This window comes from Ahaetulla prasina, chromosome 7, assembly GCF_028640845.1.
Source record: "Ahaetulla prasina isolate Xishuangbanna chromosome 7, ASM2864084v1, whole genome shotgun sequence".
Classification (NCBI taxonomy): domain Eukaryota; kingdom Metazoa; phylum Chordata; class Lepidosauria; order Squamata; family Colubridae; genus Ahaetulla; species Ahaetulla prasina.
In genome coordinates this window covers 62593253-62605557 of record NC_080545.1, presented here as the reverse complement: position 1 = coordinate 62605557, position 12305 = coordinate 62593253, and the positions used below count along the sequence as shown (strand labels likewise).

Below are 12305 nucleotides of genomic sequence, written 5' to 3'. Positions count from 1 at the left end.
CTGAAATGCAACATTTTGGTTGTTTTGGATTTCAACCAAGATAAAATCTGGGTAAGCTTTTTTCTTTGTCCTTCTCATGGGCTATGCATTAGCCCACCAGCTGATCTTTACAGTGCCTTCTTTTCCTTTCTTTATAACAAATTTTGAAGCTAAGGAATTGATAGCAGCTAAGGGAAAGCAGGGAGAGAAGAGCCTTTGAAAAGTTCAGAGACAGGCAAGTTAATAGAATATGGCATCAAGGGAATGAAATGAATGAATAGATTCAACCAATCTTACCTTTCCAACATCTTTCTTTCGCCACCTCCACTTTGACACCACTGTATCCCCATTTGGCTCCCCACCCTCCTTTTCTGCCTGGTACATACTATCTATTCCAGACCATGGGTTAAATACTTGTTTTGGTTTGGATAGAAATAACTGGAAATTACCCTTGTTTTTTGGCTCAAACATTTTCCACATTGCTACAATGCAATGCTACAAGTACGGGAGAATTGGAAAAGGCAAGGTCCAAGATAGCAAGCTTATTAAAAATGGTCTCTTCAAAGTATGAAATACCTTGTGGTATTAGCTACCTGATACTTTATTGGCTATCTGTTACTTTATTAATTACCTGATACATAATTCTTTTTTGATTTTTTTTCCTGATGTGAAAATGAGAGAATAAAATTATCTCAGAAATAAGCATTCCGTAAACGCTATTTCTGGAAATTGCAGCTGGGAGTATATGTTTGAGTAGTCTATATTGTTAAAGAAATGTTTTGTACCAGTAATGAGTTGGCACATTTGGATTATGGCTCTACTTATTGTCCAAGTAATCACTAGCAGTTGATCTTGGCTGATCTTGAAACAAAGCTAAGTAAGATTCGACCCTGTCACTTCTTGAATGAGACAGGATCTCATAGGTTAGTCTGAAAAACATCCCAGAAGAAGACTAGATGGTCTTGGATTACAAATGTCAACTTCAATTCGCACCAACACTTTACACCCATTAAAGATTCTGCTTACCAATATCTTTTGCTTTGGAAGCTAATGGCCGTCTCCACTGGGTGACAAATTTATATGCATCAAGGCGTATTTCAATGATATTATTCAATAAAGCCAGAAGTGGAGCAAGTGGAAAAGCTGCTACAAATATGGTTGTGAATCCAAACTGGAGAACTGAGATGGAAAATGAGAGAAGGAATGTCATATATAGCCACATATATTTTATGCATATTGTATATGATGAAAGGCCAGTAAAAGTGTACACTAAAAATTAAATTCAGAATAAGGGATGATTATGATTTCTATATAGAAATAAACATTTCTTTTTAAATACTAACAACGGCAGATTCATAAGAGTAGATATTCTTTCTGACCTGATTGAAATATCTAGACCAGTGATGGCTAACCTTTTTGCCATCGTGTGCCAGGATGGGGGTGGGGGAAGATTTGCGCACGCGCGTGCCCACACCCATAACTCTATGCGCCCCGTTCTGCACATGAGCACGCAACCCCCCCTCCTCCCCCGCTCCTGGCAGCTCCCGGTAGGCCCGTTTTTCTTTCTCACCTGGCTCCAGGTCCTCTCTATGCATCTGGGGAGGGCGAAAACAGCCTCGCCCCCCTCAGAGGCCCTCTGTAGGCCCGAAACGGCCCATTTTCCAACTTCCGGTTGGACAGGAAGTGATGTTTTTTGCTGTTCCCAGCCTCCAGAGCCAATCTAAGAGTCTTTGGAGATTGGGGACAGCAAAAAACATCACTTCCTGTCCAACCAGAAGTTGGGAAACAGGCCGTTTTGGGCCTACAGAAGGCCTGGGGAAGGCTGTTTTTGCCCTCCCTAGATGCATAGAGAGCATCTGGAGCCAGGTGAGAAAGAAAAATGGGCCTTCCCCACCCCTCGCAGGCCCTCCAGAGGCAGGAAAAAGCCTGTTTCCCTACTTCTGGTGGGCCCAGAAGGTCTGAAAATCAGCTGGCTGGCGTGTGCATGCGCACTGGAGCTGAGCCGGCGTGCCTACTGATATGGCTACGGGTGCCACCTGTGGCACGTGTGCCATAGGTTGGCCATCATGGATCTAGACAGTATATCCCAGAATAAACAGTATATCTACAGATTTGCGGACTACATTGCTGCTTAAAATGGCAAGGTACAAATTAAAATATACAATGCTTTATCATCTCCAAAATAATGAAAAGAATCTAAGCTTCTAGATTAAATCAGTTTCTTCTTTCAGTACCTCTTTATCAATGCTATGGTTTGAAATGCTAGAAGGCATAGTTGACTTAGAGTCAACATGCCTGGTTGCCTAATTTCATTTACACTTAGGTCTGTGATGCCTGAGAATTTATATCAAAATGCCATGAGATATTTTTGCTGCAAAATGACTCTTTCTGAAAATAAGTTTACAAACTTACAATGGATGCAACATTGTCTTGGAAGTTTTTATTTTTTAAAAAAACATATTATTTTATTGGATCATGGGTAATATATAAACAACACCAGAATCAGGCAACAAAGAAAGAATTGTTCATACTCATTTCGAGGTATTCATCAAAGAGTCCATAGGCATTCAAAGGTAGCAAGTTATAGTCTTTTTCCCATTGTGGTAAAGTTGTTTTTTGCTGTGAACCATACTCTTGCCGCAGTCTTCGTCTGGTCCACCAGTTCTGAATTATCCTGCGTATGTGAATATTATTTTTATATATTTTTCAAATCACTTAAATTTTAAATTTTAATTTTTGCCATATATTTGGGTTTTTTTAAATAGAGGTACTCATTTTCATACAATCCCAATAACAAATAGCCACATAACAAATACATAATTAAAATAAGCACCTTAAAGTATAAAACAAAAATTGGAATAACCAATGTACTAATCTGATTGCCAAAAATGCAAAGTTCCAGTGTAGCGGACCTAGCGGTGAATGTCTGAAGCTGAACAAGATGACACTTTGCTCGATAGGAGCTCAGCAAGATGACACTTTGGCCCTTAGCTCCTATCGAAAACATTGGTGGGATGCTGAAAATTCCTCTGGATGGAATAAGAACATATCCATGCCATGGGCATATAGTTTGAGAGACCTCTATAACTCCTTACTGTTGGAACTGCATCAAAATGAACAGTGTTTAAGACTTAGAGCTATCCTGGAGGACCCAGATGAAGATATCCAGGAAAAAATGACCCAAGCCCTGGCTGATTTCTTTGCTTGGCAAGTTGATTTCAATAAAATAAAATAAAATAAAATCCATATATGATAGATTTAACTCTTTTTCATGACAATAAGAAAGGTTCCAAGAGATTCATTGATGCATTTTTTAAAGGAAAGTAACAAGAGAACAAATCCTCCAATGCCATTTCAAATCCAAACTGAAGCTCAACAATGTAGAGGTAATTATTTTGAAAGATATTCCTATTAGAATCCTATTTATAAGAAAAGACTACTCTTTCCTAGCTGAAATATTAAAACCACTCATTTTGTTGGGAAAAGTTAGAAGACATAGATTTTACCTTCCAACAAAACAGAGTTAGACTAAATACTGTGCAAAAGGCCAGAGAATTTCTAGAGGAATATAAAAATGAATTACAACAGACCCAGAAAGGCATTGAGGAGAGAACATCCAAACTAATTGAGAGACAAGTATATAACCAGCAAGAAATAAGAAAAAAGGATGAGGGCTATGGGCACTCAAACTTTTCGAAAACAGTTCATTAACTATGTAATAAGATGCTTAATCGGGAACATAAATGGCGCCAACTCCCCCACCACCACCACAAAAGGCAGGGGAATCCTATTTCACCACTTTAAAAAAAGGATATAATGTGTCTTCAGGAAACATATATTAGAAATAAAGATATAAAATACTTAATTTGCATAAATGTATATGAATTTAGCTCAGCAGAATCAAATATAGCAGTGTTCTATACATCAACCCCTCTCCAATTAAAACCATAATTAATAACAACTGTTCAGGATAGTAAATATGTAAGGGTAGAAACAGAACAAGATGACCCAAAAACCTGTGTGCTGGGAATTTATGCACTGAACAACAGAAATGCTTTCAACAAACATATGATGGACCTAATGTTAAATCTACCATACCAAAGTTGGTGTCTGATAGGCGACTGGAATGCTATGGTGTTTCCACAACTGGATAGAACATCTGAAAAAATAATCAAAACTACCCAAGGAAAATTACCAAAGTACTTCTTACAGAAAATTTAACATTAGTCAATATCTACAGATAAAAAAACCCGGTAATTCTAGAGAATACACCAATTTTTTACCAATCATTTTCAAAATAGACATGATAAGAACAAAAAAATTAAGTTACTCTGGCCTCAAAGACTTTCTTTGATCACAATCCAGTTGAATTGACTTTAAGAAAGAAATCAGCAAATTTTAGATGGAAATGAAACTTTATTACAGAAAGAGTGAATAGTAAAGATGTCAAAGAGAAGTTAACAGAATTGTTTAACAAAAACCTAAACAAAGGTATAGACAAAAAGAGTATGGGATGGGAGCAAGCGGAAAAAGAAAGCCCAGGAAAAATCTGGGAGATCTTACAAGAAATTAAAAGTAAAGAAGAATTAAGGAAATCACCTACAAAGATAAATATTCTAAACCAAACTTATTATCTATGTGTTTAGATAATTAGAGAATAAATTGAACACCCTTAAACAAAATAACTTTGATCATGCAAATAAACCAAGAAGGTCTATATATTAAGGAATGAAAAAGAGAACATGATTTTGAAACTCCAGGAGGATGACACAGTATAATAAATAATTTGGCAATACAGAAACCTTTGATTATTACTATTCCAATATATATAAAGCAGGGGTTCCCAACCCCGGGGCCGTGACCCACTACTGGGCTGTATACCGTAGCATATTTGCAACTGGACCACACTAGTGGTGGGCTGGCATATGCACAACTCGACGCACAGAGTGGCAGGCTGGACCACTCGTGCGAATCGAGCTGCATGTGCATCTGCGTTGCCCTCTTGTGTGAGTCGAGCTGCACACGCTGGCCCACTGCTTGCACAGCCCGGTTCCTTTCTCCCCACCCCACCCCAAACTGGGCCACCAAACTTCTAAGGTTGGGGACCACTGATATAAAGGATCTGACATCTCTTCACAATAAATAGAATGTTATCTGCAAAAGCAGAATGAATAGGTTACATTGCCCAGGAGGTATCTGTCAGCAAGTATTCTGTACATGTTACAATAAGCAAACATTAATATGTATATTTTAAAAAAGCACATACGTACGGGTAGCCTAATTCCATGAAGTTGTTCCAAGTCTGCTTTAGCACCATTATAATACCCATCTGCATACAGAGATCAATAAGGCATCCACTAGGGTGGCACTGCAGAAGAAGCAGGCAGCAAGGGAACAAAGGGAAATTTAAGCCATGCCGACTGGGAATTATTGGAAGGAAACACCAGCACTCATACTGAGGAATACTGGCAATACACATTTCACACAACTCAGCCTTGTATGTATCCTTATCGTATTGTTATTATGTACATCTTTCAAACTCTTTCTAGTACCTTGCCGTTTAAAATTGCACCAAGGTATTTATGGAGGAAGAATTTACATACTGCTGTTTAAATTTATGCGTAAGTGTTTATGCTAGGTTCGGCAATTCATAAACCATAGAGAGTTATTTTGAGCCAGAGAGACTAGGTTATGACCTTTGGTCCCTTGGAATACCAGTTTTAGATGATGTCTTGCACTGGCATTAATAACAGAAGCTGCAGGGATTGAAGTGGGGAATCAAGGAAATCAGTTTTTATCTGTATGACTGAGAAATTTGACTGAACTCGCGAGAAGGTTTTCTTTTACAGCATGTTTCCCTGGACACAACAGCAAGGAAAGCAAAGGAGCTTGAAAGGTAAGACCTGCATCCCGCTTCTCACCCGCCTTAACTGCCATCCCCAAATTGCATCCCTAAAGGGGGTGGGTGGCTAAGCAAGGGGCAGAATCCCTGCCATGCCCGGTGAGGGTGGGGGGGAGAAGAGAATGCAAGGGGAACCACGTCTTGCTCCGCACATCTTGCTTCTCTCCCACCCTACCTGCCACTCCTCTCAATAAAGAGATGGAGAGGAAGAGAAGCAGCCAGGCTGCTGTTGCCATTGGGGTGGGGTGGGATGGGATATGTTGGGCCACTCGGCCGGTGCGAAGAAAGGGAGGGGAGGGTATGTCCCCCCTTTCCCCCCCCCTCAACTCATTTTGGTTGCGCGGCAAGCAACCAGAGGAAATGGGAGGACCGGCTGCACATGCATGTAAGTAGTTGGTGGAGGGGCTTATTTTGCACAGTGGCTTATATTATCACATGCAATGAAAAGCCCGATTGGGCTTATTATCCGGATATAACTTATTTTCGGGGAAACACAGTACATTAGATATATTTTAGATACTATAAAATATGATATACTTCCAGATACTTCTGCATAACTTCTTTCAACCCTAAGAATGTACGTGTTGAAACTTTGTACAATATGCTTCAATATTAATATAAAACACTTACTTCTTCTAGTCTCCATCTGTTTATCAGCCTGAGGTAGGCACCAGGGTGACCTGTAAACCTTCAATATAGGAGAGGTCATCATCTCTTTGCAGGTACGTTTTTGATCAAAACAATAGGAATGTAAGAGGAGAAGATCAAAGACGAGAGGCACAATTGTATTTTTCCATGGAAAAGGGCATTAAGTTTGCATTAATGTTGTTAGCATTTGAATGTACAATGTACCAATTGTTTTTTAAAAATATTTTTGTGGTTTATATAAGAATCTAGATCAGGGGTGTCAAACTCGATTTTATTGAGGGCCGCATCAGGGTTGTGTTTGACCTCGGGGAGCTCAGGATGTGTGGCCAGGTGGGCATGGGCATGGCCAGCTCAATGTCACTTATGTCGGGGGCACCTGTGGTGGCCCAGGCGGGGCTGGGGGGGGGATCTACTTTTGCAAGCAGTTTGTTTTGCTAGCATTCTACCAGCAAAAACGGAGCTTGTGGGGGGCGTGTTTGCCCTCCCCCGGTTGTGTTTTTGGCTGTGAGGGCCTCCTGCAGCCCTCTGCCAATGAAAACAGAGCTTGGGGAGCTGTGCGTGGCCCTCCCAAACTCCATTTTTACTGGCAGAGGTACTACAGGCCAGTCCTTTTCTATTTCCAGGGCGGCACCTTGAGTTTGACACCTCTGATCATAAAAGTTATTTTTCCTATCTGTGTAAAAACAAGATGTTGGCTAACAATAATAATTTTGTTCTTGGTTTTGATTAATAGACAATTGTTTCAGCTTAGCCATATTGAAATATTCATGATAAAGCACATACTGATCTTTTAAACAAATGATAAATTTGATAGTTTTCAAGTGTTGGTAAACATCCCTAAAACATTTTATTAAACAAGTGGAACATTCCAAATGATTATTTGATGCGTTGATGTATTAAAAGACAATAGGGTCTTCACAGAGGCAATACACTGCTGACTCATACTTAAGCAGTGGTCCACTCAGACATCTAGATACATCTTTTCATTCACCTATTTGTGGATTTAGTTTGCAACATAGCATTTAAACTGCTGGTAAGAGATCTTATCTTGTAAAGAATAGCCTCAGCACGCTTGGAATAAAACTGGGTTTTAGTTATGCTTGTGATATATTGTCCCAAATATAGGTAGTTCTTGGGTTATGATGGCAAGCAGGACTGGAATTTCCATCATTAAGTGATGCCACTGAAAAGCATAATATCACATGACCAGATTACTTAGCAATCACAGTCCTTGAAATCCTAGTTGTTACCATAACTCAAAAACCGCATGGGTCATTAAGCATGGATTGTCATGTGGTAAGATGGGAAATCAGGCAAGCAGGATGGCAGGTGAGAGTTAAGGTCAAGTGGGATGGTGCTTTGGGAAAGCACTACAAAGTGTGGGAGGGTATCAGAGGCAGGCACTACAAAACATGCATAAGTGGGAAGGCAGGCAGGTGTGGTACAGACTGTAGGGAGGTGGGTGCCATGGGAAAGTGCTACAGAGCGAAGTCGGATATAAACCTCAAATGGATTAACTTATAAAAGGAGTCCAAAATCTGGGACCCATGATTCATGTGGAATGAAAATTTGGTTAATTTTATAAAACACATTATGACATAAAACTACCTTAAAGCAGTTATGACATAATAGAAAATGTCATACAAGATTCACTGTGCTGATATTTGACTGTGCTACATATCCCAACATGGGCTATTATCAGTATGAAATGAATGTATCCCAATTTATCCATTGAAGGTAGTGCATTAGAAGCTCTGCCATTGTTGAAGGCACTGGTAAGGAAATATGTCTGAAATGATGACCCAAGGAGTTATAGATTGCCTAGTATTTATTAAAGATGGGAAAAAATCGATAGAGAGATTCAGGTTTTGCACATGATGGCAATACATACTGGTAATATGTATGCAAGGAATTTACTTTTATTAAAAGAAGCTAAAATGGCTGCTTATATTTTTTTATCCACTTCATTACAAGAAAGCTGTATGAGGAGAAATTTAAAAGGAAGTCCAATGCAGTGGGAAAGATTTAATCAAGAAATATGTAGTAAATTTAGAACAGATAGTGTCAAGAATGAATAGATGCTCAATGAATGTGGACTGAATACTAAAAATGGGTAATATTGTGGAATACAAAAATGGTATATGATTTATTTATTTGTTGAATTTATATACTGCTCATCTCACTGTTGAACAACTCTAGGCAGACGTGATGGAAGTAAAGCAAACATGGGAATAATTGAAATGCTTAATTAATGACTGAACAGAGAGTAAGATAATATTTCTTTCCTTGTTTAACATTTTTATGAATACAGTAAAAAAGAAGGGTGTTGAAAGGGCTTGGTTTTATATAGAGAATGAATTATTAAATTACACAAAGAAGATGGAATGGGTTGATAGTAAGAGGAAGATAGACAAAGTGGTTTTGGATGGAACTAAGCTGTGAAATTTAAATAACAAAAGGCGATGTATGAGTCAATGTATGGACATAGTGAAAGAAAGATAGAATTTATTGAAAGATAAAGTGAATAGGGTTGGGAATATTTCTCCTATGTTCTATCTTTCATTACTCTTTCTTACTGTTTTTCTGCACTTGCTGTAACTTTGCTTAACTACAAGGGAATAGCATGTTCTTATGTAAGTGGTATTACGATAAAAATACAGAAGGTATTAGACAATGTGACTCCCTAAAAGTGCCTTTCGTGATCACAGTTAATCTACATTTAGGAACTTTCGAAGGACATACTGTATTCTACTACTTAAGGCACACTTGGCATTAATTCAAAACAAACAACAACTTACAAAGAGGCAGATATCATATTATTTAATCTTACCTTCCAAGGAAAAATGCTATATAAAAGGTAGAACTGTTCAGATTAACAAACTGAAAAAGAAACATTTTCAAAGTGAAGCTGTTTTCCCACTCAGATTCAGTACGAGGCTGCTCTGTAATGAAAAAAAAAAATGGAAATTGTAATCTTTATTGAAATTTGAATGCTGAATTTGGGGAAATGGCATGCACCCTACAAGTCTAGAAATGTCCCGGTAAACTTAGTTACAGATCTTGCTTATAATGAAGCCCATATTCAGGGAAAGTTCTAGTTTCTGAGACAGTACTTCTCAACCTTGGCAATGTTAAGATATGTGGACTTCAACTTCCAGAATTCTCCAGCCAGAAAAGCTGGCTGGAGAATTCTTTGTATTGAACTCACACAACTTAACATTGCCATGGTTGAGAAACACTGCAGGACAAGTAGTATACATAGTGCAGGCAGACAGTATCCATCAGCAGGAACTTGCAGGTTCTGCCTGCTTTCTATAGAGAAAGCTTCTTGCTTTCAGTTTTCCAATTGGAGATACCTGTAACTGTACAGAGAGAGATCTGGACCTGGAACCATTCCTAGCCTTTAAAAGTGTGAAAAATGCATGAACTCATCACTCAATGGACATCAAATGGGATGTGAGTGGATTGACTCATATAATATTCTCAGCAGCTCAATTGTATTTAGGACCCAAAGAGGCCAACTTTAAATTTTCTTTTATTTTGTGGAGAGAAAAATATGATGATGTGGGAGGAACTGGTGTCCAATAGGACTTTCACATACTTGGCACATATGATCTAATTTTAGAAAATAGGAGCTAGTACAAATGTTAGTTGCAATTAGATACGGTAGCTGTAAGAAAAATTAGCCTGGTGAGCCACTTCCCAGCCCTTGAATTTGGTCCTCTTGTATCGAAGTCTGACAGAAGATGTTCTAAAATGCTGGACAATAGGTTTCAAAGGAAGTTGTTTGGAGGAACTTTCCTTCCTACGGTATATTAATGGTATCTGTAAAAACAACACTAAAACATCTTAAAGATGTCAGTTGAAAAATTTAAGCACTTTGTTAGGCAAGACATGCCACATAAACAGTTGGTTGTAAACAAACTCTGAGAAATAAAGCAGCATGTGTATTGTTTAATGTAGTGAAGGGGAAAGTTCAATCCGGAATCAAAGACTTCTTTTTGACATGGCAAAAACAACTCCAGCTTTTTACAAAGTCTGTCTCACACTGATGGCTCTTAAATAGATTGTACAAGTTTAGAACTAGAACTAACAATCCATTTTATGCTGTTTGGGACAAGTAACATCAGTTACAGTTCATTCTAATCATGTAAATAGAATTTTTGTGCAAAGAATGTAATACATATGCACAGTGGTGGGCTACAACCAGTTTAACAACTGGTTCTATAAGCATGGGCTTCACGTGAGCACGCAGGCTTTGCACGTGCATGCGCCTAACACACATGAGCGCAGTGTTCAAAATACAGCAATTTGAAGCTCAGCTGCTTACCTTCTAAGGCAGCCCCGGTAAGTAGAACAGCAGAGGCACAGAAATCAGCTGTGCCATGCGCATCAGCTGAGCCAGAAAGAAGGAAATACAGGACAGGATAAGGCGGGGGGCGTGTGGGCAGGTCCAGCTGATCATTGGAACTATCAGTTCTCCCAAACCAGTCTGAACCGGCAGCAGCTCACTACTGCATGTGTAAGTGTATCACATAGGGGTTCAACTAGTTACCTCTTCTGCTTAGTATTGTCTGTTATACAAGGAATTGTTCCAGATCTTATTTCTTTGCATCCTTGCTCTGTAGGATGGAAGACCGGATGAATGGGAAAACTGGCATATAGAAAAGTAAGTTGATTTGTGGAAGCATGAACACATACAAATACACATACATACATACAGTGACACAGAGAAACAAATAATACAGAATACTGTTAGCTCCATTCATGCAGGAAATGAAGGCGCATGATAACCATGAAACGTATTACTTCATTTTCATTACTTACCTAAATTTGTCAGAAAAAGAGCAACCTTTTCATGCAACTGCAAAAAATGAAAAACAGCATATAATTTTAATGTAATATATAAATCAGATTTGATGAACATTATGTGCTTACTATCTTCATTCCTTATTTCTCTATTCTAACGGTGATAATGACAGCTTTAGAGGCAAAATCTTACTGATCTCTCTTTTAAAAATGCCTACGGAATTAGAGCATTTTGAATCCCACTGAGTTTGGATATTCAATATCGATTTGCATTTGTAAAAATCTATATTTTGAATCAACTAAGACAGTGCTTTGGGAAAGGTATATTTGAGATGAATTATTTCTGTTTTATATTTATTATAAATAAATATAAATAAGCACTTTCGTTTAAAGTTAAAACTCTAATCATTGGACGAAAAGCAGGAATAGAAAAGAAGGGCAATTTATTCCTGTTTAAATATTTGTATGGTCTTGGTGTGAGAAGAAACAGTGTTTTCATCCGAAAATATGTAAATGCACTAAATTTTTCAATTTCTTCTGGTTAGCAGACAGATTATAAGAGGGCCATTTTTCCATATTTGTTTCTCCAAGTGATTTAGCATTTATCTAATATTTATACTATAGAGAAAGTCTATGCAGTCACTAGGAGTTCACACCAATTTGATGGCATATAATCAATAATGTATTTATTAGATTCACATAGGATTTGCACTGCTACTATCTAGTTTTTTACATACTTTAAAAAGAGATGGCATTAACTGACTTTTCAACAATGGGACTGCTTTTGATTAAGATACTTTATCTATTTTATTATAAATTGTGTTTAAAAAATTAAAGTGAAGAACACTATTTTTTCAAATTATATTTCCAAACCAAGTTAAATGGAACGGTGGGCTCTAATTTTATATTTTAAACAGTTTTCATCCATTACACTATCTTTAGTCAAATATTTAATAATGTCTCAATT

The 12305-nt window shown here is 38.0% G+C and overlaps 1 protein-coding gene across 1 annotated transcript in view; it reads right to left on the bottom strand.

Annotated features, from left to right (window-relative positions):
• The window catches only part of ANO4 (anoctamin 4), a 71745-nt gene that overhangs the window by 10459 nt on the left and 48981 nt on the right, over positions 1-12305 (bottom strand). The window contains exons 17-22 of the mRNA XM_058191396.1: positions 11357-11393; positions 9360-9471; positions 6512-6569; positions 5250-5347; positions 2511-2653; positions 1006-1158 (exon numbers count right to left, since the gene is read on the bottom strand). Of these exons, the coding sequence (XP_058047379.1) occupies positions 1006-1158; positions 2511-2653; positions 5250-5347; positions 6512-6569; positions 9360-9471; positions 11357-11393 (601 nt within the window). The remainder of the gene's footprint in view (positions 1-1005; positions 1159-2510; positions 2654-5249; positions 5348-6511; positions 6570-9359; positions 9472-11356; positions 11394-12305) is intronic.